Raw genomic sequence first — 27,232 nt, 5'->3', positions numbered from 1 at the left:
AACATTCCTTTTAAAAACTACACAAACCAGAAATGGGAGCAAAATTGGAGAAAGTGGTCTCATTGCATTTTGCTACCCATAATCCATTTGCTCACATGAGAAAACGTGGTGTTGGAAAGGGCCTGTGACATCATTAGATTGTAAATATGTCTGCTGTCCTGTAAATGAGGCAGACTGTGACAACTATTTTTTCCTTTTAAAATAGTTTTAATGGTATATTTTAATTCATTCTTTTCCTGAAGTGGCCCTAATATATTTTAAGATGTACAAAATTTTAAAATGTCAGAATATCAAATTTATCTACATTTGTTACCTGTCTCCCATGAGACACTGGGTGCTTATGTTTGTTTGATAAAACTTTATCCCTGGACACAATATCCTTTAACATCCTAGAATGTTAGTGTAGAAAAGGAACTGTCAGTCCTTAATTTTAATGAAGAAAGTGCGGCAGAGAAAGGCCATGGTTTCTGCAAGGTGGCACAGAAAAGTACAGTGAACACATAATTAAAACTCAAATTTCTTGATCTTCTAAACCCCAGCTCAGAGAACCTTCTACTATACCACTTTGCCTCACTAGAGAACTAAGAACTACTTCTTCCAACACTAGTAACTCACTCTACCCATGCAAGTCACTGCAACAGCTTGCTTGCATCTGCAAATTTATATCTATATCAGCACCTCAGAAAACATGTTCATATAGCTGAGACATTTTGCTTAAGACGAAATACAGTTTTACAGTCTACTAATTGATGGTCCCAAGAAAACAGACTGCCTCCAGTTGTATATGGCTACCTTAATGAGTAGGACAAGTGTCAGGGTGTGTGACAGAATTGCCTGAGTATGGAAGGTAGCAATGAAAGTCTCCACAAAAATATGAATACTTTCCTACAGAGAAAGCCCCCTTTAAGTGGGAGCCTTTATTAAGGTCCATAGTTAAAACGTCATCTCTTTAACGTTGAGAAAATCGACTTTTAGAAAGTTCATTTACGCCGTGTTTCAGGCCTACGCTAAGTTCTACGGCAAAAAGACCTGTAAAATGCACCGGAGCTGACATCGTGGGTCCTGGAACCCATGCCCGCGCCGCTTCCACGGGGCACCCTTTCTATAATCCAACACCCCAAATGAAAACACTAATGCAAGCCTGGCCCCACAAAAACCTAAGATAATGCTGACCTTGCAAACGAGAGGTTTTTCACTTTTATTTTCGGTTGAGGACTTACTACCACAAAAACACATCAGACCTGTACTAGAATAGGTGTGTGGCGGAGCGGGAAAAGCATCGGGTCATTTTAACTCAACTAGAAAGGAACACAGCGATGCCCTCGCTAAACTTGTCGCCAAGTTCCCACCTCGCCATCCCGGGATGCGTGGAAAACCCCTCCCGCCCGGGGCCCCGGCAGCACTCGGGGATGCCGGCACGCCTGGCTCCTTCCCACCGGCGAGCTGCGCTCCCCGCAGGGCGGGCCGGGGCGGGGAAAGAGAAGCGCGGCGCGAAGGGCCGCGGGCGGCCCGAGAAGGGAGGAGGGAGGCTTGGGAGGCTGGCGGGCGGTTTTATTGTTTCCTTTCGCCCTCCTCCTCCCGCGCCTCGGCCCCGGCGTCACTGGAAAGCCGCCCGAGCCGCCCGGCGGCTGGTTATTTATAGCGCGGGCTGCGCGCGCGTCACGGAGCCCGGCCCGGCTGACGGGGCCGCTGACGCGCTTGGCCGCGGGGCCGAGTCCGCGGGGCTGCGCGCCGGGCGCCGGCGACAATGGGCTTCTGTGTGTGCAGCTGCTGTCGCCGCCGGGGGCCAGGGGAGGGGGGCGGGCGACTCCCCGGCTCCCCGCTCTGTCGGCCGCGAGCCCCCGAAAGGTAACAGGCCTCTTTCGCCCCCGGTCAGGACCCGGGCCCTGTGGGCTTTTTTTTTTTTTTTTCTATTTTATCTGTAAGTTCCCCTTGCCCCAGCCTCCGGTTTCACTTCTCGTGTTCCCTCTATCCCAAAAACCGCCCCAGTATGTCGAGAGAGGGGGATCTATCCAGCCGGGGGCGACCACTTTGTGAGCCCCGGGGAGCGGGACCCGTACCACGCGCGTCCAGCTGGGGATGCGGTGACCGAGGGGCCGGGAGCGCCGGGCAGGTAACGTATCCTGGACTTAGAGTCGGGGGGCTTTGTTTGGGTCGGGAGGAGGGGAGTAGGGGTGGGTGTGAACGCCGGGCGCTCCTTCCGGGACTCTGGTCCCCCCTCCTTCGCCCCCCTCGCCTGCGCGCTGGAAGCCAACCTGGGTGTGTAGCGCGAAGAGCGAAAGAGAAACTTCTCCTGCGTGACTGACTAGATGAGGCTCCTCCCGAGAAGCCGAGATAATACAGGCCCCTCTCCCGCCGCCCGCCTGCCTGCCTCTCCTCCCCCGGCCGCTCCCTCCTGTCGCCCCACCCCTCGAAGGCTGCGGACCAGCCCCCCACACTTCCCCCTACATCTCTGGCGGGTTCGCGCCGTGGACGCCCCCGCCCTGCGGGAGGAGGGGCTGGCGCGGATTTTAGGGACTTCCTGGGATGCGGAGACCGGCTCTGAACCATCCCCTTTCTGCTGCGGGGAGCTGGGGAAGCTTGCTCTGGAGCGTCTCTCACGTGGCAGGCAGGCAGAGAACTTGCTGTACCTTCTAGGAAATTACAATCGATTTGTAATGCACTTTCGCTAATTGAGAGTTCAAAATTAAACTTTAATAAAGCATTTGTGTCGTCTCGTCTAATTGTGAAAGCTTCCATCCGTCCTGGTAGATAGACTCTAAGTCTCAAGTTAATGGCGCTAAGCTAGATTTCCCCCCCAAGTACAATTCTGTCAGCCGTCGTCGGCGCAGCTGGATTTCCGTAAGGTACAGATGTTGCTAATGACAGCTTAAGCACGGATGGGCAGATAGCATACGGAATGCAACATGTTGCCATATGGTTCCTTTAGCCTTTCACCTCCAGGGATATCAATCACATATATTCTGGGAGGAACTTAATGACTCTCTGAACAGCAAAATGAATTACCTGGTACAATTTATATCCCTTGACCTGATACGTTATAACAACAGGAAGATAGCATCTCGCAATTCTGTGGTATAAATTGAGCTACAGAGCTACATTTCAAATTCTACAACATCTATTTGTAGTTCGAGGGGCCCTGTCATATTCTGGCTGTAAAATCTGTTTCTGTATTGCCCATCTCCCTCCCCCTCCTACCTCTGGACGAAGCAAAATTTATAAAGTTTAGCAAAACTGTGGTGTCGGAAATTGCCAGTCAACCGATTAATAGATGAAGTGTGGAGAAATGGAAAATAGGACTTCCAGAGCTAGTTACTTCAACAAGAATTAGCCATCTTCAGGAATACCATACTTTTAAGCATACAAAATTAAAGGACTCCGGAAAACGTATTTTCTGTTAGTTGTTTCAGTATAGCTCCTAAATCTATTCATTAACTATTTGAAATTCTCCATTTATTTTCAAACTTCAACCATTCCTACACTTTGGAAATTACAGAAGACAGTTCTCAGAAATATGAAATGCAGGAAATGTAAGTAGCACCTCCTCAGCGAACCAGTTTCTGTATCCACAACCCCATGCACTCACTATTTATGTAGCTTAATTTGAATCATGTACATGGTGGTACTGGTAGTTTGCTTTTTCCTCCCAACATGTCAGTGACGGCATACTTAAGTTGCTGTTTCTCTCCTAGTGGATTGATTCTGCAATATCTCACAGGTGTCATTTTTAAATATCCTGGTGACTAATAAAATGTTTTGATTGCCTTTCAGATTATAAACGTGGTTGTCTTTGGTTGTCTTTTACTGTATCCTTTATTTTCTATTCACTAATACAGATAGATCACACAGAAAGACAGTAAGGGCAAAAAAGTAAAATAACTTACTAGAATTTCTAAACTTTATGTTTACTTTTACCTACTAAAGGATATTTGAAAGGTAGAGACACACTTAAAACTTTTCGCTTTTGGCACTATGTAAACATTAATTCATGTAAACTAATGACTAGCAGAATGCCCAAAATAGGCATGAACAATCTGAAAAAGTATTTACTTTCAGTCATGTCAAGTTTCAGAAAGTGTTAACATTTTGAAAGTTTGTCTATATATCATGTCCTTTCAGAATTACTGTGAAATTATAAGACAATGCTTCTCCTTTTTTTCCCCCCCCTTTTGTAGTGGCTGATTTGTTACCTAGTGCTTGAGTTAGTTCGATAACTTTGATAATTATTATCAAAGAAGATCTTTTGTGTGTGTATATAGGAGAAAATCTTATACAGAACACATTAAGATATACATAAGTTATGGTAATCTTGTTTTCTGGGGCTGTTTTTTAAATCTTTTAATGGCTGAGGTTTTATTTCTCTTTGTAGTACCAGCACTCGATGTGTTTTAAACATGATCAGTAGTGATGGTGAGCTTGTCAATAATGACTCCATCTCCATGACTTGTGAATAGGCGGTGAGTGTGTCCTTTAATCAGTCACACAGAACTTGCTTTATAAAGCTGTTATTGTCATGAACAGATATTGCAGTCTTTTGTCAGGCCCAGTGATTATTAAAGTGTTCCTTCTTCAAAAGCCAGGCCGAAAGTCCTGCTGTGCTTCATTTCAGAATTGAAGTCCATTAGTAAATAAAACCCCAAGCCGCATGATATGCTTTTCATCAAGTTATAGGCTTACATATATTTCATTAATAATCTTGGACCCTTTTGTAGACATAGGTAGGTATATTTTTGGTGTGTGTGTGTATATATATATATATATATATATGTCATATATATATATATGACAACGAAAATAAAATATGTATCTTGCAGCATGACTTTTATTTTAAATGAAGATTTGATGGATGTCCATTGTTACTCTAAATGAGGTGGCTGGCTGCCAAGGGAAACCCTATAGTCAGAAAGTACTAGAATTGTTACTGCCTACAGGGAATCACTTTCTGTTTTTTGAGTTCTCAGCTTCACCTCCTCCTTTCAATAGTGCCCTTCCATATTGCTAATCTGAGAATTAGTCTGAATATGAAAACTTTTGAAAATATGTTTGTGTTGTCCAAGAAAAATTTCACCAGTGTTTCTGGTTGCCTGCTGGTTTTCAGCCTTTATCTTGAGTGTGCATGTTTATTCTAACTGAATGAAGAAAGACTATTAGAATTAGGTATATTCCCCATGCTAAGTATTTAAGATTGGCCAGGAGTCTGTTTTTCTCAAGGTAACATGGGACAGCTATGGATAGGCATTAGGCCTCTCGTAGAAGTCTTCATTCAAGTGATTGTGGCTGAGAGGAACAACCAGGAAAGAGTATAGTGCCCTGTTGCACTTGCCCTGTTGGCTTTTCAAATGCAAAATCCACGTTGTTGCATTTGGAAACTTGTTTCTCTCTTTTATGGTATTTCATTTAAGATTTATTTTTTAACTGCCAGTCTGCAAATATTTAACCAGCCAAGCAGGAAACAGCCTTTTATTCTCGGCTGTATACAGCTTTTGTTTTTATCTGGATTAGCATGGGTGCCATGTAAATACCATATAAAATTTGACTTTGGTTGTCCTTACTTTGAAGATTGACAGGGGCTTCTTTAATTAATCTTGTTTCCTTTCATGTTCTGTATTGAGATACTGAAATACAGTATTTTATGCAGTTATGGGATTGTGTTTGCATTTATTTAATTTATGTTTCTTTTTTTTGAAGCATGTAGCCTTGAATGTTTGTTCTACCTTTTTTTTTTTTTTTTTCACATCATTACTCTGGTACTGCTTGATGTAACTTGATTAGCTCCCTCCCCAGTCATGATTGGTAATTAAAATAGGCATTAAAATTAGTCACTTAGCAATTTTGCTGTTCAATTGGCAATTAAATTACTTAATTGCAATTAAAGTCCTAATTTTAATTGGCAAAATGATAGATGTAGATTTAAGATAATATGTATAAATACTTTAATAAGTGTCTATATAAGGATTACTTAATTACTCAACTTCAAGTTTATGCTGTTAACTTTAGAACTTTTAAGTGAGCAATGAAATTTATATTACATCTATTCAAAGGATATGGTAATTAGATTTATTACTTATCACTATAAGGGTCCTTGCTTTAAGTTACTTTTGTAGTGTTAAAATTGTAGGCTTGATAATTGCAGAATTATGATGAGGAAAAGGGCATATATGTCTCTGTTGCAATATTATCAATACCTTCATTTTGTAAATTAAATTGAGACATTCTATCCACCAATTAGTCTGAGGAAAAAATCAAAAGTGGTTATTTTATCATAAAAGATAGAACAAAAACTAGCCAGCTGTGATTTACATATAAAAACTTGCAAAATGTATGTATTTTATCTAAGTTTAAATAAATGCTATCTAATACTGGTAGTGTTACTAATGGTATTAACTACTTTTAGAATTTGCAGATATTTGATATTTTCTTAGCATGTAGCAACTTATTTTCAGAATCTTTACACTGTCTGTTAGGACTTTGTACATTTTAGTGATGCCCATGTTTACTAAAATTAGCAATGAAATCTAAAACCAAAGTTATTCTTCTTTGCCTAATAAAAAATACTTCTTAAATAAGAAAATATTAAGTGGTTAATTTTAAAGCAAGTATTTAGGAGATGGTAACTGTGTGTCAAGTATTAACAAAAAAATGAAGGATTTTTATTATGCAAAATACTGTTTGAGTGGCATGAGGTTTTACCATATGTTCAGTTTCATAATTTTAATTTACAAGAAGATGCTTCTAGAAAAAAGAATGCTGGTTTTTTTTTCTGCACATCTTTACACATTTCTTGTACTGAGTTCTGTATCAAAGTAAGAAATAATTTTAAAAGTATTTGTGTTAAGTGGTTTTTGGTAAAAATCGGCCGAGAAATACTGAATAAAAGCTACAACTACCCAAAATGTGAATATTAACAAAGCAATAGATTTATTCTTTAACCATCCTATGAGAAAGGAACAAACAATTTGGTCAATTAATATCCTGTCAATGCAAATGAAATGGCAAAAGCAAAACAATAAAAAAACTTTCGGAAGTAAAAACTTAATTTGTATTTTCAGAAACAGATTTTTTTCAAAGTGAAAATGTATTTCTTCTATCAGTAATGTGACTTAGTGCCCAATGGCAACGAATGCTGTGAATGAGTTTGTACAAATGTAATTTAAAATATGTCTTTTAATGCTAAAAATAGGTTCTACTAAGTAATTTTATTACGAAAAATCTTATAGTTGCCTCCACTCTTACAGCATAACAGGTATGTCTGTTTCACTATATCTGCATTGTAAGGTCTATTCTGAAGTCATTTGGGAAGAATGGTGAAATAAATCCCTAAAGGCCTCTTTCCCATGCATTAAAATAGAAAATCCTATGGGATTACATTCATGTTTGCTTTCTAAATTATGCCAAAAGCTCAATTTTATTAAATATAATCTGCCTAGCCATGCATAAAATAAAATACTTTGGTTTAGATGTGAGTATATGTATTATTTATGTTGATTTTTAATGAAAATATGTTTACATGTACCAATATGTTCTACCTAATATTGGTTAATATCATAAAAAGTAATATAGTAACATTACCTCCCTAAATGTTTTCTGTGGTCATCCAATAGTGTTTCTTAATAGTAATGCTTTTTAATTTATTTCAGTTGGTTTCAAAAGAAGATAGGAGCAATTTTTACTCCCATTTATTTTAAAAATTGTTAAGAAAATAACCTTCATTGTGGGGTAACTTTACACATTTATACATGGCAATAGTTTAAAGTTATATCAGCTACGGGGGCCTGAAAAAACCATTATTGTCATTTTAATTGAGTTATAAAATACTTTACTTGAACTATTTATGTTCAAGAATCTTGAAGGGTTGCAGTCATATAAATGCAGAATTTCAGTTTCTTTTAGCCTAAAGCATCGTTTTAACATTTTCTGAAAGGTTGTTCAATTCTACATTTTGATTCCATATGTGTAATTAAATCTCTGGGCACAAAAGCATTCTCTTATGTACTAGCAAATATACCCACAGGAATCTCCTTCTAAACTATAATTTATTTAAACATGTAATCATAGGATTTTAAAACATGGTTTCATTTTTCCAAACTGTATGCCATTTGAACTTGCTGGTGATAAAATGAGAGATTTTATTACCAGTTTGATTTTTTCCTTCTGTGACCTAACAGTGAGTTAAACATGAGCAGGAGGAAATAAAGAAAATCTTTTGTGACCCTAATCCCATGTGTTAAAACTGTTTCCCTTTTGGAGAAAATAGAAGAGAATCAAAGATTTTTAGTTATTTATGAATTCCAGCACAACATTAATATTTGGGCCTGCAGCCTTCTCTTTAGTTTAGCTTAAATAGCGTGTGTGTGTGTGTGTGTGTGTGTGTGTCTGTGTGTGTGTCTGTGTGTTATTCTCTTGAACGTTGTGGAGTCAGGCCCCCTACTGACTGGATCAGTCAATTACACACACATTGGCGGTGCTACTGAGACATCGTCCCATTAGAATCTGGTGAGGAAAACTGTAGTCTGGGGTTTTGAGGGTGGCCTTTTTCTTTCTTTCTTTCTTTCTTTTTTTTTAAACACTTTCTGATCTATATGCTGAATCCTTTCCAACCCAGCTCATCCGGGCCCTACAGAAACCCCAGCCTAAGAAGTAGCTTATTCAAAATTGGTTTAAACGAGTTTAACAGCCTTACATCCGGCGTGTCTTCCTAAGAAACAGTAGAAGCTTCCCAGAAACCAGAATAGGACTTTGAAGAGGAGAGAACTCTTACACAGATGATAGAACAGATAAGAAAGGTCTCCCCTTTCTCTCATTTTAATTTTATATATAATCACTCCATTCCCAGTTAATAATAATTCTTATAATAAGCTGCTGTGAAAACGACCCTTCATTCTTGGTGGCATTAAGACTTGGACAAAGGCTGTTATCAGGAAGCCGCACCTTTAACAGGTTGCTGTTAAACAATAACGCATCACATTACAATGTTTGGCTTCCTTGGCGCTCACTTGAAGAACTCCAGGACACTTTTCAGTTCCCTGGGACGGCATTTTCAAATTGTCCCAGGCTCAACCCAACCTAAACTGAATGTTTTTTATGGCAATGAGGGAGGGGGAAGCGTGCAGAGTGAATGCATCTACTTAGACGGGAGTGTGTGTATGGAGGCTGGTGGTTATAACCAACCTGAAAGTTCTCCCGGCCCCCGCTTTCCTAGGACTATATTAAAAAATAATAACTGCCACCCCGGCGTGCCTGTGCTTGAGTTTCCGACTGCCTGAAAATAGCGGCCGGGAGCCTGGCCCACCGCGGGGATCAAGGAAAGCTCCCCGTGGCCGCGCCCTGCTCTCTCGCGGAAGGGGAAGGGAACCCGGGAGGGCGCCTCTGAGCTGGTGTTGCTGCTATTTTGGGCCCAGCCTGGCCGGTGCGTCAATGCCTGCGCCCCTGCGTCACCGCCACCCCCACCCCCTTCCTTCTCCCCGGCTCTCCAAACTCTCACTTTTTCCCTTTCGTTCGCATGGAATCGCTTCTGCCCACGGGGCGCTGACGCTACCGAGCTCATGCTAATATGCTATTCTTCGCCCTCCCCTCCTCATCCCCCTACTCACACACCCTTACCCGCCACCACAACCCGCCCCCCCACCCACTTCCTGGTTTTATTTTTTTCTTGCGCCTGCTAGGGCACCGCCGAGCAGCGGCGGCGGCGGCAGCCGTAGCGGCAGCCGCAACATCTGGGGGAAACTTAAGGTGGTCACGTAGGTTTCCCGGAGGCTGCGGCGCAGAAGAGCCCGCGGCTTCCTGGGGCAGCCGCAGGACATCTGTTGGCAACGCCTCCCCAGCCACCGGCGAGCTGGGGGCAGCAGGGAGTAGGCAAAGGCGGGGCTGCAGATTAGGGCTGAGCAGCCCGGGATCCCGAATAGTTCCACGGCGCCATCGGCCGGTACTGAGAACACGAGTAGGGGGGCAAGTTGCAAAAGGGTCCCGTCGGCCTGGAAGCGAGCCACGCCGAGAAAGGAGGGGCGGCTGGGACGCTCTGCGCGAGTAGAAAAGCGGGGGCGGCTCCGAACTCTCCCTCTCAAGGCCCAGCCTCTTCCAGCCCCGCGGGAGAAGCCCTAGGAAGCCCGCCCAGCTCCGGCCGGGAGACTGGGGGAGGGAGCTTGCCCTCCGGAGCCGCGGCGTTGTCTTTGCTAGAAAGCTCCCTGCGCCCGCGGCCTGGCGAGGGGAAATGAATTGCAAAGCAGAATCAGCGGCGACTCGGATGGCTGCGGGGGTGGGACACGCTCCCACAGTCCGCCCGGGCCCCTCTCCTGGCTGGGTTGTAGGCTCACACCTTACGCTTTGCGGAGACGCTGTCTCCAATCCCCACCCGCTTCGCTTTTCTTGTCCAGTCTTTCTGGGTTCTAAGATTGAGGCTGTGATAGACCTTGTGTTTCAAACGAAGGTCGATTTATTTCTCTAAAACTCGTGGAAGGGGTACAAGTTGGTGGGCACCGAGGAGTATCGAAAGTATTAGAGTTTGCAGAAGGTGGGAATCAGAGTATCTTTCTGCAGAAGGCGCACCTGTTGCCTGCTGCTCGGCTGCATTGTCTGCGAAAGGAAAAGGCGCGACGCTTCACTCTGACTTTTGGGGTTTCTAAAGAGCTGGGTCACGGTCACTGTCTACCCTCTCCCCTTCCTCTCCTCCCCCCCAACCCCACGCACCACGTCCTCCATCGAACGTGGGCACTGCGTGGAAATAAGGAAACACAGAAAAATAAGCCCTACCCCCACTCCCATTCCCTTTCAGATGGGAGTGTGGGAGTAGGGGGAAGAGGGAGAGAGAGAGAGAATGAGAATGAATATATGCCAGAAGAGGAGGCGGCCTAGGACAGGAAAAGGGAGTAAAAGGGGATGAACCGGGTAGGGAAATCCCACCCGAACTGCGTGAGCCCTCTGAGCGTCTCGTGTCATGGGACATCTGTACGCTCTTCCGCTAAGGGGGTGACGAAGGTGGGTGGGAGAGGTTAGGGCGCTGCAAGGCACATCCCATTCCGTGCAGCTCCAGGTGCGTGCTACCTGGCCCACGCCGGCCTTCCCTTCCGCCTGGGCTTTTGTTGCACCCTCCCCACATGTGAGCGGCCGAGCAGCTGCGAGGGCGCGGGGGCCTGGGGGAAAATGAAGTGTCGCGGCACTGCGGGCTGCGCAGACCTGGGAGAGGTCACACCTCTTTCGGAAAAAAAAAAAAAAAGAAAGAAAAGAAAACACCAAAAACCACCCAAGCTGGCTACCAAGGTGAACGCAGAGCGGTTCCCACCTTAAAATCTGCCCTGCTCGTGACGTCAGGTCGGAAATATACCAAAGCGAGCGCGGGCCAGGAGTCCAGGGAGCGCGGCGGCGCGGCGATTGGGCGGCGGGCCGCTGACGCGCGCTGACGCGCGGAGACTTTAGGTGCATGTTGGCAGCGGCAGCGCGAGCCACATAAACAAAGGCACATTGGCGGCCAGGGCCAGTCCGCCCGGCGGCTCGCGTACAGCTCCGCGGTCCCTTTTGCCTGTCCAGCCGGCCGCCTGTCCCTACTCCCTCCCTGCGTGAGGTGTCCGGGCTCCCTTCGCCCAGCTCGCCCACCCCTCCCCGACCCCGGCGCCCAGCCTCCCAGAGGGAACTGCACTTCGGCAGAGTTGAATGAATGAAGAGAGACGCGGAGAACTCCTAAGTGAGTAGATGCAGCCCTTGCAGTTCGCCTTCTTTTATGCTTCTTCCTTCTTTTGCACGTCTCTTCTTTCCACTTGTGTGGGATAGGTTCTTTGGAAGTGGGAGCCAGAGGCTTCTAGTGAGAGTGGGACCGAAGGATGGGGAGTGCGTGCGCGTAGTTACCGGGGGGCATTTGTTCGAACTCCGGCTTTGGCACTAGTGGGGAGTTGGCTCCCGACAGAGGCTTCCAGGCTCCTCATTGGTGGACGTGGAAGGGAGACTCCACAGTTTGGGAGCTGAGGACTAGCCCGCGGAAATGTGAGCAAAGTTTGCTGTTAGTGAGGAATTGATTGTGGCCTGTGAAGACGGAGACTCCAAGTTCTGTGTATACGAAGGAAGCTGCCCACAAACTGACAGGGAGAGAAAGTTCTTCAGTTTATGCGTTGCTTGGGAACTGTGTCTCCGCGGCTGGCCAGCGCGCGATGTTTCCCGGGTATTGTTGAGTAAGGGTGGTGTTGGTAGAGTGTCCTGTTACTAAGTTGTCTGAAATTTCTGGTTTTGACATATGCTGTCCTTGGGTTTGCGAATGTGTCGAGAGAGAGAGAGACAGAGAGAGAGAGAGAGAGAATATGAATATGTAAAGAGTGCAGTTATGAAACTGTGGAGCTACCAGGGAGTTAATATCCAACACAGGAATATCTCTAAGGGCTGTGGAAGTCGAGTCTCCTTTCTGCTTTTTCTGGGTAATCACCCCCCGCCCCCACCCCCACCACCACTATGAAGCAAGATTGTGGGGGAGGGGAAAGAATAGAAAGAGAGGATACTGGCTTTCTTTTTCATTAGTAATAAGATTGTCTGTGCGCTAGAATGCCTTCTAAGTGGGAACATCTGAAAATTACTAGGACACAAGAATGCCTTGTTCCAGAAAGGCAGATCGTGGAAGGCATTATGGGGAAGGTGTTCGTCTTGCTGTTCTGGGAAACACTTCTAATATTGGTGCCAATACCATATAAGCAGTATGTCCCCTCTCTGCAATTGACCTAAGATACTCCTGGAAAAGTAGGGTCCCCTCTTCCCACCTTGTGGCCATTAAAGATGCTGAAAGACAAGTTTTCTGGAAAAGTGAACATCAATTTGTCTGCAGCTCCAATCCCAGTGCTCTGTCAAGAGCACTTTAGAAATGCGGATGCTTCCACTCAAATTGCCTTCTCAGTCAAGGTCTTTCTAACATTTTATAAGGGGAAAGATTGTTTTCTCATTTTATATTCTTGACTTCTACTTTCTTCCCCTCTACCAAAAGAAAAGGCAATTTCACCACATGAAAAAAAAAAAATGCAAGAGAAGGTTCCAATGCTGTATTTTCAGACTCTAGTCTTCATACTCAGGTCCTGAATTAACCTAAGATGGAAATGACCTCTCCACCTACACTGTAGCAAAGGGGCCAGTTCATTACATCATAAATGTTAAATGAGTTCATGGACTAACTTTCCTCTTGCAGGATCCTCTCTCTGCAAGGATTTACACAGTGCAATGGGTAGTATTTTCTGTTGTTTCAAGTCATTTCTTTTATACATTCATTTTAAGTGCTGTGTTTGGTAAAGGCTTCCCACTCACTTCCAATGAGATGAACAGGGAAGGCATGGAAGGGCCTGCCTGGTGAGTCTACATATGCCCAGTTGAATCTCAGTCAGGAAGATACCCTGAAGCTTCCTGTGTCTGTATTTCAGGGAGGAGATTGGACAGGCTGGACTCCCCATTGCTTTTCTAAAAATCTTGGAAACTTTGTCCTTCATTGAATTACGACACTGTCCACCTTTAATTTCCTCGAAAACGCCTGTAACTCGGCTGAAGGTTAGTGCAACTTCATTTATTTCCTTTACTCTCCGGAGTTCCCCAAACATCAAGAAACAGGACAAGGCGATCTTCTTGGCAAACCCTGTAACTTAAGATTTGCCCGACCCATCGCCTTGGGGAACAACTTTCTCATTGTGAAATTCAACTTCATTTCTAGATGGTCATTTCTAGAAAGAGACTGCTGAATCTGAGCTTCAGAGAAGAGGCTCATCTGAGTGGGATTGACTGTAAAAAGGTGTGGGGGGTGGTATGGAGGAGATGTTTGGAAATACCTAGGAATGTGGACCCTCAGTAGCTTTTTAGCTCTGGGTCTTTATTTGGTCAGTCTTTCCACACCCTACACTGTTGTTCGGCAGCATTCTCCCTCTCCTGCCCTTCCTCTCGCGCCCCTACACGCTCTCTGACTGCCGCGGGCTGCCGGTGTAGCTCCAGGTGTACCCGAGCCCGGGAGGAAGTGTTCAGTTGACCAGGCTGAGTGTGTATCACCCTGTTTCATTTCCAGCCATGCCTTGTGTTCAGGCGCAGTATGGGTCCTCGCCTCAAGGAGCCAGCCCCGCTTCTCAGAGCTACAGTTACCACTCTTCGGGAGAATACAGCTCCGATTTCTTAACTCCAGAGTTTGTCAAGTTTAGCATGGACCTCACCAACACTGAAATCACTGCCACCACTTCTCTCCCCAGCTTCAGTACCTTTATGGACAACTACAGCACAGGCTACGACGTCAAGCCACCTTGCTTGTACCAAATGCCCCTGTCCGGACAGCAGTCCTCCATTAAGGTAGAAGACATTCAGATGCACAACTACCAGCAACACAGCCACCTGCCCCCCCAGTCTGAGGAGATGATGCCGCACTCCGGTTCGGTTTACTACAAGCCCTCCTCGCCCCCGACGCCCACCACCCCGGGCTTCCAGGTGCAGCACAGCCCCATGTGGGACGACCCGGGGTCTCTCCACAACTTCCACCAGAACTACGTGGCCACTACGCACATGATCGAGCAGAGGAAAACTCCAGTTTCCCGCCTCTCCCTCTTCTCCTTTAAGCAATCGCCCCCTGGCACCCCGGTGTCTAGTTGCCAGATGCGCTTCGACGGGCCCCTGCACGTCCCCATGAACCCGGAGCCCGCCAGCAGCCACCACGTGGTGGATGGGCAGACCTTTGCTGTACCCAACCCCATTCGCAAGCCCGCGTCCATGGGCTTCCCGGGCCTGCAGATCGGCCACGCGTCGCAGCTGCTCGACACGCAGGTGCCCTCGCCGCCGTCGCGGGGCTCCCCCTCCAACGAGGGGCTGTGCGCTGTGTGTGGGGACAACGCGGCCTGCCAACACTACGGCGTGCGCACCTGTGAGGGCTGCAAAGGCTTCTTTAAGGTGAGCAGTGGCTTGAGCGGAGTAGGCAGGTAGGGAGCCCCTAGTGCCCGGGACCCTGGAGTGTGCCTCCTGGGACTGCCCGGCTCTCCGGGGTCCACCGAAGCTACCCTGCAGGAGTCCACGGGCTGCGGCGGGGACTTCCGGGTGTCTGAGAAAGGGAAGCAGAAAGACTGGGAGGCCAGGGTCGCATCCCCCTCGCACTCAGCCGACCCGGCTGGCCCCCGCCCGAAGTTGCTGGAGCCGGAGTTGGAAGAGGGTCATTTGCATGTGCTAGGAGCTGTCTTCCCTGTTCAGAATGAAATTGGTTAGGACAGAGAACCGTGTCTGAGCTAACCAAGTGGAACAGAATTCCCTATGGTCAAATTAAGTGATCTCTTTATTTCGCCATCCTGATTGAATAATCTTATCATTTTAAATAGAGAAGGTCTCCAAGGAATGTAAATAATATGAATGCCCACGGATTTGTATTTACTGAGCGTCTCCTTCTCCTTCTCTTGGCATATAAAACACAGCAAGGAGCGGCAAGGTTAGCTCAAATGTTAACGCTATCAATTTTCTTCTGTTAAATGCCCTGGGGGAGGAAAAAGAAAAGAAAGAAAGAAAAGGAAGAGAAAAAAATAAAATGGAATTGTGTGTATGTGTTTGTTTGTGGGGAGGAATCGTAAACCCCAGCCACATATCGGAAATTTTCTCCGAGTTGCCTGATTTTCAAAAGAAGAAAAAATTTTTTTGGTCTATATTGTCTCCTTTTGCAGCGCACAGTGCAAAAAAATGCAAAATATGTGTGTTTAGCAAATAAAAACTGCCCAGTGGACAAGCGTCGCCGGAATCGCTGTCAGTACTGCCGATTTCAGAAGTGCCTGGCTGTTGGGATGGTCAAAGAAGGTAGGTAGCGGGGAGCTGCCGACCCTCCAGTTTGCGCCCTTAGGAAACCACTGCTCATACTCTAGCATCACGTTCCACTTCCCGGTGCTGGGGATCTCCGGTTCCCCCACAGTCTGGCCTTCAGGACCCCGCAGCTGCCTGCTTGCCCGGCTTCCCCTAGAGAAAGCCGCCAGGCCCTTCTCTCCTTAAACTATACGACCCATTTGGAGGAAGATATAAAATAACCCCGCATTTTTTAATGCTTCTCGTCAGTAAAGGCTTTACAAGCAGTGGGGCCCTGAGCCGCTCAGCCTGGTGCCCCGCGGCTGCGGCCTTCCCCCGGGAGGGACCGAGGCAGCAGCTGGGCCTGGGCTCGGAAAAGTGGCGCTAACAGGGCTCTTCCTTTGCAGTGGTTCGCACAGACAGTTTAAAAGGCCGGAGAGGTCGTTTGCCCTCGAAACCGAAGAGCCCACAGGAGCCCTCTCCCCCTTCGCCCCCGGTGAGTCTGATCAGTGCCCTCGTCAGGGCCCATGTCGACTCCAACCCGGCTATGACCAGCCTGGACTATTCCAGGGTAAGAAGCTGGTGGGGGGAAATCATGTGGATAAACCGACAGATGGGCAGGACCCCTCCCCACATCCACCATTAACCCTCAGATTCAATGGGGTAAAGAAGGCAAGCAAGACTATATGCCTCACAGCTCTGGCCAGGGATTGTAGCTTGGGGTCATAGACATGAGAACAGGGCAGAGGAAGGAGAAGAGGGACATGCCACAGGGTTTGAAGCTGTGTGAATTCCCACTACCCCACTACCCCTCCGCCCCTCCTCTTCCATATACCCCAGTGCCTCTATCATGAAATCCAGGGGCTGTACGAACTCCCCCCTCCCCGATCTACTTTATTCCCAGTCCTCCATAGAGGTAGATGCTTTAATCCTCATCCTTCCTGGCACTGTGCTGGGGAAGGATGTAGGGCCTGTCTGGGGGTCAGGGAAGGGAAGAAGAGGGTGTGAAGAATGGCAGTGAGGTGGGGGATCAAGTGGTCAGATCCTTTTTACTCCAGCTGTGAAAAATATGCGGGCTTTAATTGGAGGAAGTATGTTGAGCAAACGTGGTAGCGACTGCAATTTTATTAAGATTTGAAAAAGGATGTCTCAGCTCGAGGCCCACTCTGGGACTAGCATGAATACTAACGTGTCAATTGTTTTGTGGAGATAAGAGTGAACGTTTCCCAGGGCTGGATGGCACTGTATTTAGTCTGTATGGAAATGGTAATTTACATATTTAAAGCAGCGACCTCGTAGCACCATCCCTAATTGAATTAATTGCCCCGGAACATCTAATTTCCTTACTGGTCAGAGAGAGGTTTAATTGTTATAAAAACCTGGCTCCCCTACTAGAAACGGGGTTAGCAATTTCACGGGTTATATATTTTAGAGAACCTCATTAAGTGCTTTTTAAAATGAAATTCCAGTTCCAGGCGAACCCTGACTATCAGATGAGTGGAGATGACACCCAGCATATCCAGCAATTCTATGATCTCCTGACTGGCTCCATGGAGATCATCCGGGGCTGGGCGGAGAAGATCCCTGGCTTCGCAGACCTGCCCAAAGCCGACCAGGACCTGCTTTTTGAATCAGCTTTCTTAGAACTGTTTGTCCTTCGATTAGCATACAGGTAATGAGGGAGGGAGGAGACAATCCAGGGAGGCTGTGAGAGAAATCAAGAAAGGAAAAGAAAGGGATGAAGGGAAACCAGAGGGTGGGGTAGAGAAAAAGAATAGGAAATGAAAGTCGGAGAAAGGAAGAAAAAGAAAGAAAACAAAAAAAGACAAGGGAAGGAGCAAGCCCAGAAGCCTTGGATGAATGGAATGGAGGTGGGATAGGGGGCGTTCTTGATTGTTATGAAATTAAACCCTTTCAAGGTCCACTGGTCTACATTTTATTAACTCTTCAGTAATTAGGTGCCTCTTAAATCCCTCATTTATTGCTCTTCAAGTAATTAGTTGTTTAGCTTTTCTCTCTCTCTTTTTCTCCCCTCTCTCTCTTTGGTATTAATTGCAGGTCCAACCCAGTGGAGGGTAAACTCATCTTTTGCAATGGGGTGGTCTTGCACAGGTTGCAATGCGTTCGTGGCTTTGGGGAATGGATTGATTCCATTGTTGAATTCTCCTCCAACTTGCAGAATATGAACATCGACATTTCTGCCTTCTCCTGCATTGCTGCCCTGGCTATGGTCACAGGTCAGTACTGCAGGTGCAGGGTGCTTCCCCTCCAGAACTGCCTAGCAGGATTTGTCCTGGCTTGCCCTTGTCACAGATTCTCCTTGGTTTTGCCAACTAGCTAACTGTCTTGTACATTCTTCTTTTGTTTCTGATTATATTTTCTTTAGAGAGACACGGGCTCAAGGAACCCAAGAGAGTGGAAGAACTGCAAAACAAGATTGTAAATTGTCTCAAAGACCATGTGACTTTCAACAATGGGGGGTTGAACCGCCCCAATTATTTGTCCAAACTGTTGGGGAAGCTCCCAGAACTTCGTACCCTTTGCACACAGGGGCTACAGCGCATTTTCTACCTGAAATTGGAAGACTTGGTGCCACCGCCAGCAATAATTGACAAACTTTTCCTGGACACTTTACCTTTCTAAGACCTCCTCCCAAGCACTTCAAAGGAACTGGAAAGATAACGGAAACTGTCCAGAGGGGGCAAGTCACATGGGCAGAGATAGCCCTGTGAGCTGTCTCAGCTCAAGCTGCCCCTCATTTCTGTAACCCTCCCCCAGCCCCCTTGATCCCTAAAGAAAACAAACAAACAAAAACTATTGCTATTTCCTAACCTGCAGGCAGAACCTGAAAGGGCATTTTGGCTCCGGGGCATCCTGGATTTAGAACATGGACTACACACAATACAGTGGTATAAACTTTTTATTATCAGTTTAAAAATCAGTTTATTGTTCAGAAGAAAGGTTGATATACTGTATAATGGGAAATGTTTGGCCATGCTTGGTTGTTGCAGTTCAGACAAATGTAACACACACACACACACACACACACACACACACCTTAAGGGGACCCACAAGTATTGCCCTTTAACAATACTTCAAAGTTTTCTGCTGTAAAGAAAGCTGTAATATATAGTAAAACTAAATGTTGCGTGGGTGGCATGAGTTGAAGAAGGCAAAGGCTTGTAAATTTACCCAATGCAGTTTGGCTTTTTAAATTATTTTGTGCCTATTTATGAATAAATATTACAAATTCTAAAAGATAAGTGTGTTTGCAAAAAAAATAAATAAATACATAAAAAGGGACAAGCATGTTGATTCTAGGTTGAAAATGTTATAGGCACTTGCTACTTCAGTAATGTCTATATTATATAAATAGTATTTCAGACACTATGTAGTCTGTTAGATTTTATAAAGATTGGTAGTTATCTGAGCTTAAACATTTTCTCAATTGTAAAATAGGTGGGCACAAGTATTACACATCAGAAAATCCTGACAAAAGGGACACATAGTGTTTGTAACACCGTCCAACATTCCTTGTTTGTAAGTGTTGTATGTACCGTTGATGTTGATAAAAAGAAAGTTTATATCTTGATTATTTTGTTGTCTAAAGCTAAACAAAACTTGCATGCAGCAGCTTTTGACTGTTTCCAGAGTGCTTATAATATACATAACTCCCTGGAAATTACTGAGCACTTTGAATTTTTTTATGTCTAAAATTGTCAGTTAATTTATTATTTTGTTTGAGTAAGAATTTTAATATTGCCATATTCTGTAGTATTTTTCTTTGTATATTTCTAGTATGGCACATGATATGAGTCACTGCCTTTTTTTCTATGGTGTATGACAGTTAGAGACGCTGATTTTTTTTCTGATAAATTCTTTCTTTGAGAAAGACAATTTTAATGTTTACAACAATAAACCATGTAAATGAACAGAATTTTGTCTTCTTTCTGGGTCAGGAAAAAATAATGACTGAATGGCAACATAACCTACACAGTTGGAGATTAATTTGGGATAGGTCACTTATTCAGTATCTGAATTTCAAACTGACAGCCTAAATCTATTCTGGCAAAAGAAATCAGGTGAACCAAAATAGTCATCCAGATAATTCAGTAAAATATTTTTTCTTAACTAGAATTTTCCAGTCTGGCGACCAATATTTTTAGAGTCAATTTAGAATATCTCAACTCTTCTGTTAACTTTGCAAGTAAGTGTAGCTTTCAGGAGAGATGTTCTGGAGACCCAAGAGCTTTTGAACTTGAACAAGGTCAGAGTCTTGTCAAGTACTTGTCTTGCACAGTGATTAGGAAGTATCTTTTTAAGACTCAAGAAGTCAACACGGGTTTGAGGAGTGTTGTACGTAATCTCCAATTTTCCAATTTCTCCATTTACAATTGTTGGGTCATGGAGAAAGGGCTAAGCAGTTCAGGCCCTTTGGGCCTTGGGTCACTTTGGCACAGAGCGGAACTCAGTAGAGGTATTTCTTACAACTCTTTATTTTCCTCATTCAGTGGATGGTGATGAGGTGCAATTTGTAGTTTTAGAACAGAATTTATCCCTTATAACTTTCTCAGGTACATGATAAAATATCTGTGTGTTGGATCCTGGGCCTAGTATAAGCAAGTTGTAACCAGGCCTCTCGGATTCCACCCAGCACCAACTTTCAAAAAAGAAACTGATGCTGTAGAATCTGCTTCCGCTCAGAACCCTTGTCCTTGGGCAGATGAGGTCCAACGAGTTTCGCCTTAGGGCAGCTGTGAATTCATAGTGAGGGTAAGGTGGGGATGGTCTCCTTCGCTGACCCTGGTGAATTACTGATGGCCTTGGGGGGTCACTGAAATTTACAAAGAGTGTTATTGTTTTTAAAATGCAGAGTTAGAACTGTAAATTGCCACGAGAGCGCTCAGGTTTTCTTTCGCTTGTTTCTCCTCTTTTTAAAAGACACGTTTTGCGGGTCAGCAAAAAGAGAGAATGCAGGTCTCGGTGGTAATATAAGGTTATTTTTACAAGATGCGTTTTTCTCCGGGTAACTGAGGGACAAATAGGGTGGCCACATAAGAGATTAAATAATAACGAAATGTTCAATTTCTTGACTTTCTTGAAAAGATGAGACTAGCCATATCATTTTATTTTCACATCTTATGCCCAAGTAAAGCTACAAAGCAGTAAGTAAAGAGAAAGAGAAAGGCTCTTTAGAAATGCTGGGAATCTGCAGAGCCTTCAGCACTCGTCTCCCAGGTGTCTGCAGCCCCGAGACAGTGACATTCCGTCACACAATCCCCCAGAGTTGAACCCAGAAACGAACTCTGTGACTGGTTCTCCCTTAAGGAAGCGTCGGCGCATCACCCAAGGCCAAGGGGGAGTCGGGTAGTGCGCCTCCCGGGAATTTGGGGTCAGAGGAGGCAGGGAGGACGCTCCACCAGGTCCGCGTGCCGACTACACCGGCTCGCCGAACATTCCGTTGTGATTCCTAAATTGCACATTGGTTAGTGCCTTTTCTGTTTCACAGAGTCGCTGTCAAACTCGCGGCCGCGCACCGAGTTGCTCGGGTAAAGAGCGTCGCATGTATTGCCCCTGCATCTTTCCATATGCAGCTGAGGACTTTTCTTGTCCTAATGTTTCTAGGAGTAAAGTGAGAAGAAGCAACAGACACGCTGCATTGCCAAAAGCCAGACGTTGCATGACCTTCTTCAGAAAGAGATTAAACTTTATAATGAGGGCTTCATACCGCCCTCGTCTACCCACGTCCTCTTAAGCATTTCAGTTATTGTGCATCGTTCCAGCAATGGAAAATACATGATCATTGTTCCGAAGACATGACCATACAGTTCTCAGCTCTGAGGGAAGGTCTAATTTTAAGACTTTGCTATCTAGCCCCATTTTGAGTTTATGGATAGATGCCCTTAATTCAAACCTCGAGTGAGCAGTGAGCAGCGGTGTCGCCTGCTCCTTCCTGAGGTCTGCCTTTCTGCCGTACAGGGGACGGTCACAATTTCTCTGGGTGCCCTGCTGGCCTTCCGCTGTGGATGGGTGGATGAGAGAGAGAGAGAGAGAAAGAGAGAGAGAGAGAGAGAGAGAGAGAGAGAGAGAGAGAGAGAGTATTTGGGGTACTGATTGTCACAAGAGAGATATGTACGGCCCAGGGAGCCCATGGTGCCCTGCAGTGACAGCGGCACCCAACGACCTTATCTTGTGTATTTCTTTCTGGCACTGGACTCCATTCTTAGATAGTTTAGGTGCCTCCTCCCCTAAAAAATACCGGTCATAAGTCTTACGGGCCACTGGTTCTCTGCATGCAAGGAGCACAACAAGGAGATATAGATATTCTTGCAAACTCAAGAATGTCATTTGAAGGTTCAATTTCACTTTGCCTTGAGAATCTCTTGGCTTTCTCGGTGTCAGTGCGGCAACGAGAATATCAAATTATCTAATTGTATTTTAAACCTAGGCGTCGGCATTGCAGAAATGTTTCCAAGATACAAACAGGTCTGTGAGGGAAAAGTTTAATTTCATTGCAATATTTTGATCATAGAGTCTTCCAGTACAGGATACATTTCCATCTCGCCAGGTCCTATACAGGAGAGTGACACCAGAGCACTTCTAGGCATCGCGCGTGTTGCGCATCTTCGAGCCACCAGCTCCCCGCCTCGCTTTGTACGCTCGTCCGTTTCCTTTTGTATCCGCCGCGTGGCAGCGCAGAGGTGTCTGCCGAGAGTAAAGGCTGGGGGGCTCCCCGTCCGGGCCTCGCCTCTCTCTGTGGAAGAGGCGCTTGTCTCAAGTCCTGACGCTGTCAAATCGAGGTCAAAAATGGAGACAGGTTCCCTCAAGGTGGAACGGGAAAGGAGAGTATCTATTCTTGGAGATTTTTAAAGTTTTTTTCAGTATCATTTTGACTATTGAATAGAGGTCTGGGAGTGAGTTTCTCATACATTCTTCTCCAAAGGAGGTTGTAAGGTCCCCTCCCCACTTGTCCCCGCTGTCAGAATAGGAACGCTTGCATCGTGGGCGCACCCCGGAATTTCTCAGGATTCCAAGCTTCCCAGGCAACTACGGGTCGGGACTGACTCAATTTCGGAGTCTGATGGAGGAGGAAGAGGGTTTGGGGTCTCAGCCGACGCCCAGTTAACCCTTCTTCCCCATAGGGCTCAGCCAAGACTTAAAAAAAAAGCGCACCCAATTCCAAGTCTTCGGGAAAGGTTCTGCTTAGATTGGTGCATCCGACAGAACCCAAGCAATCACGTTTCGCACCCCTGCATTTATTGTGTTCAGTCGATACTGGCTGACTTTGCTGGTAAAGCAAGATACGAATTCCAAATAGGTCATCACTTTTTAGTAATTCGTTTTTAATAATAAAATAAACATATGGAAATCCCCATTTTACTTTTAAATTTTGCTAGAAACCAAAATATTGCACATAACTATTTAGGATGGCAAGACTGTCATTTAAAGTCACTTTCCTTTAGTGTGTTCCCTGAGACCATTAGGGGCGACAGCTGGGGCCGCAAGAAAGATCTTTCCTCCGACTTTGACTTTGCCTTTCCTTAGGAAAAGTCCAGCTTCCGTCGGAGGGCGCCTGGTGGAGCGGTCCTGGCGCGGGAAAGCAGGGCCCCACCCCACGCTGGGGGCGCTCGAAGAGAGCCGCAATTTTGGTCCCTAGCCGCGACGTGCGCTCTGGGCACTGCAGACAGTGGCTGGAGAACTCCGGAAAGCAGGGTTCTTGCCGCGTACTCCCCACCCCCACCTCCACGCCTTCTTATTAGTCACCCCCCACCCCTCCTCCCACCACAGTCTGATTTCGAGGCTCCGGAATTACTGGCGAGGACTTGTGTCCACGATCCGCCCTGCGGCGAAAGTGGAGACACAAGCCCTCCTGCTCTGCCCACTGCGTTTTGGAGACATAGTTTGACTTTGCGGCTTGCAGTCGTAGACTTTGCGGAGAGAGCCCTGGAGCCCTTAGGACGCATTCACTTGGGTGAACTTTGTTTCCTCCGTGTCCCTCCCTTTCCTCCCCAGCTGCTCCCTGCGTCTTTCTCAGCTGTTTTACACCCCCGCGTCCCCCACCCTCAGGGCGAAGGGCGCAACAGGCTGCAGTCGCCTCTAGGTCGGGTCAGGTGCGCTAGGGCACGAACACAGGAGTGGAGCGCGTGTACTGCTTCTCCCTGCACCCAGCGATTCCCGATCAGTATCTGGTCTCTTCGAGCGCTGAGCTGGGCTGGGGCGACCTCCCACGCGACACTGGGGAAAACTGTTTTTCTAGTAGTGAGGGCGCACAAAAGGGCGGGGCAGAGGAGCGTCCGCACCTAGTGGAGATCTAGGAGAGGGGCCCACACGCCCATGCCACAGCCATGCTCCACGCGTGTGCTCACGACCCAAAGCTCTGAAGATAGATTGTGCGTCCCCGCCTTGCTTTCAGGTCTCCTCGCAACGCGTGTAATGAGCCCTAGGCCTGCGAGCGCTGGAGCAAGCGTCTAGTCAAGTGGCCAGATCAGTGCTGCGCCTGTGGGGCCCTTGGGGCCGCCAGTATGCTGATCTTCCCGCGGCTGGGAGCGCTCCTTCTTCTCTACAAGATGCTGACTGCGGGTCGCTCGCTGCCCTCTTCTCGGCTTAGCTGAACCCTGTCGCGCTCAGTTTAACTGGACACAGCGCCGAGCCAGCACCTGGATCGTAGGAGAGCTCAACTTCAACGCTTTTCTCCTCATTTCTTCTTCCTACACTTAATCTTTCTCTCTCCTATTTTTTCTTATTTCTGTCTCAACCTGTGTTTAGATAAACTAGGATGTCCAGGACATGTGTCACCCGTTCTAGCAGATACAGAGCCCAAGTTTTTGCTAGAGACGTCCCTAGTAGAGTAGAGGGCGGCTGCTGCGAGTATGAGAAGTCTTTCATCGGTTACTAGAGGTACTTCCAGAGGGATTGAGTCTACCACGATTTCTTGGCTCTGGAAGCTTGGACGAGAGGATTGTTTTGACAAAATCAAATTAAATTGGGATTTTGAGAAGGGTAAGGACAGAGAGAGGACTCCTCATCAATAAGCTGCAAATAGGCCAGTGTTTTTCAAACTGAGGGTCCTGACCCATTAGTGGTGTTCAAAGCTATTATATTGGGTTGCCATCAGAATTTTCTTCTAAAGAAATGAAAGAATAACAGAATAGAAATTATGAGGGCTTTGCAGGATAGCAAAAATATAAGAGGTCCAAGCATTGTTTGCTGCAATTTTTCTTGGGTGACACTGTGAAATATGTTTATGGGGGAGGTCTCAGTTAAAAAGGTTGATAGTGTCTCTACTGAGGATCACATTGTGCAGGAAGTGAGAGAAAAGGCTGCCTTTAGTGAGAGATACTGATAAGGGAATCTCAGCAGTGTGGTTTTCTTTTCTTTTCCTTCTTCTTTTTTTTTTTTTTTTTTTTTTTTTTTTTGAGATTGAGGTGGAGTCCTTGCTCTGTTGCCCAGGCTGGAGTGCAGTGGTGCTTTCTCAGCTCACTGCAGCCTCCGTCTCCTGGACAGGTGCTGGCAACCCACCCAGCTATTTTTTTTTTTTTTTTTTTTTGTATTTTTAGTAGAAAGGGGGTTTCACAGTGTCGGCCAGGGTGGTCTCAAACCCCTGACCTCAGGTGATCCACCTGCCTCGGCCTCCCAAAGTGCTGGGATTACAGGTGTGAGCCACCATACCTGGTCTACTACTGTGGTTTTCTGGCCAGTCCTCTTTCTTCACTCTGGTTTGTTCATTTTTGGTCACCACTCCAATGGACTTTTGTATCTCATCCTCTGGCCTGTTATCCGCTTGAAGCCAGGTGGGTGTCATGAGGAAGGGCCAAGAGGACAAACACATAAGCATACGTAGCCACCCCCTTTTCATCTTCCTCAGGAGCCTGGTACCTGGGAAGAGAGTGAACAGCCAAAAAAAAGGCATAGAGGAAAGCTAGAGAAAAGGGACGGTAGTGAATGTCCCATTGTCCATGTCACAGGCCCTCTCATTTATATGCTATTGCCAAACATGAGGGAGGAAGCAAAAGCTTTTGGGGGAAATGGGGAAAGATAGGGATGGATAAAGATAATGAACCATACTGTGAATGATCAGGTGAGCAGGGACTGAGAAGTTGGAAGAGGAGGAGGCAATTTAGAGGATTTATTTAATCAGAGTCCTAGAGTTGAAGGCAGAGATGAGAAGGAGAGGACTAAAATGGCCAGGGTGCCAACAGTAATGTGAATGAGTTTAAAGTAAGAAGAGATCTATGGAAGTGAATAAAAAGGGCACATGGAGGATGCTGGGTGTTGGGCAGGCAAGTAGGTATAAGATGAAAGTTGGATATAGAGGCCATAGCAGGACTATGTTAGGAGAGTGTGACTGTAAGTATGGGAAGCTCTGGGCTAATGAGGACCACACAGATGTTTCAAGGTATGTCATAAAGGAGTTAAAAGGAACAAAATAATTGGCATGGAAACTTGCATTTCCTATCATTCCATTCTAGTCAGAGAGCTTGTTTCCTAAGAGGTGCTGCAATCTTTAGGCAGGGGTGATGTGGACTCCTTCAAAGATTTGGGCCATTGTGAAATGCAGAAGCAGGTGGCAGACAGAGGACACATTCCATGGTTTCTGATGTTCCTCCATTACAATAACTCTGTCTACTATATGTTGCAAAGCCAGATCTCATATCATATAATCCTTTCAACTCCAAATATGACGTTGGCACTTTATTTCCATTTTACAAATGAGGAGATGAGGTTCAGAGGTATTGTTTAGTATCTTGGCCTATAAGTACATAGAAGAATTGGAATTCGAACTGAGAGCCAGGACATGAACTTACAAGTGCCTTACTTTAGCACTTCCTGTCCCAGAAGGATTGTACCTTTCTGCTTCTGGAGAAACTAACTAAAGATTTTCTCACCTGCTGAGAGTTGAGGATGTTGCTTCAGGCATGTTCAGACTTCTGGAGGGGAACATTGACATGAAACCACAGTGGGGTAGTGATAATAGCATAATGTTCTTCTCACTGAAATTTTAAAGAAGGGATTATTTTCATTGCTTTTTGTAGTTTATGGGCAAAGGAGTTCTGAGTTGCTTGCTTTGCTGCCCAAGAAAAGAGTAGGAATTATTGCTGCATGTGTTTATGTCATTGAGAAAGTCATATTAAAGGTAGTAAAAAGGAAAACTGTTTTTCGTCCTCAAGCTGTTTGAATTTCCTTATATTAATCATTTGAGTTTTCAGCAAGCTTCTAGGTTTCCTATCGGGAAAACCAAATTGCATATTAGTTAATTCACAGTCCTAAACAGGCCACTTTGTAAAAGTGAAAAGCTGGCTATGCATGAACCTTTTATTCTTTCTCTACTTCTTCTATATTTGTGGTAGACAGTGTTTAGCTGTTATTAACATTTTCTTAAGAGATACTATCACAGTCTAACAAATGGTATAAACATTTTGCTTAGACAGTCAAGCAGAGAGTAATATTTATTCAGAAGACTGTCTGCATCTAACTTGGTGTGGTCAAAGGG

General features: G+C 45.8%; 2 protein-coding genes across 9 annotated transcripts; both read left to right on the top strand.

Moving 5' to 3' along the window:
* The first annotated feature begins 1,237 nt into the window (after positions 1 to 1,237).
* LOC107126892 (uncharacterized) lies at positions 1,238 to 3,778 on the top strand. Its single transcript, XM_065525501.2, has 3 exons — positions 1,238 to 1,848; positions 1,990 to 2,113; positions 3,497 to 3,778. The coding sequence occupies exons 1-3, from the start codon at positions 1,317 to 1,319 to the stop codon at positions 3,516 to 3,518; spliced, it is 678 nt and encodes a 225-aa protein (XP_065381573.1). The 5' UTR covers positions 1,238 to 1,316; the 3' UTR covers positions 3,519 to 3,778.
* A 7,654-nt stretch (positions 3,779 to 11,432) lies between these two features.
* On the top strand, positions 11,433 to 19,675 carry NR4A2 (nuclear receptor subfamily 4 group A member 2). Of its 8 annotated transcripts, none has more exons than XR_012421115.1 (8): positions 11,433 to 11,674; positions 13,380 to 13,503; positions 14,187 to 14,874; positions 15,630 to 15,759; positions 16,149 to 16,237; positions 17,211 to 17,413; positions 17,921 to 17,978; positions 18,128 to 19,675. XR_012421115.1 is itself a non-coding variant. In XM_074009132.1 (8 exons), exons 3-8 carry the CDS (start codon positions 14,200 to 14,202, stop codon positions 18,382 to 18,384), a joined length of 1,533 nt encoding a protein of 510 aa, XP_073865233.1. In that variant the 5' UTR covers positions 11,433 to 11,674; positions 13,380 to 13,503; positions 14,187 to 14,199; the 3' UTR covers positions 18,385 to 19,675. The 8 variants fall into 8 exon arrangements, 4 of the variants coding, with proteins under 4 accessions (XP_073865233.1, XP_005573268.1, XP_005573267.1 ...); XR_012421114.1 differs by having other exon boundaries at positions 16,149 to 16,312; XR_012421113.1 differs by having other exon boundaries at positions 14,009 to 14,874.
* Positions 19,676 to 27,232: the final 7,557 nt, after the last annotated feature.

Source organism: Macaca fascicularis, chromosome 12 (assembly GCF_037993035.2).
Source record: "Macaca fascicularis isolate 582-1 chromosome 12, T2T-MFA8v1.1".
NCBI lineage: Eukaryota > Metazoa > Chordata > Mammalia > Primates > Cercopithecidae > Macaca > Macaca fascicularis.
The sequence above is the reverse complement of the archived record's forward strand: the minus strand, read 5'-3'. Positions and strand labels throughout refer to the sequence as shown.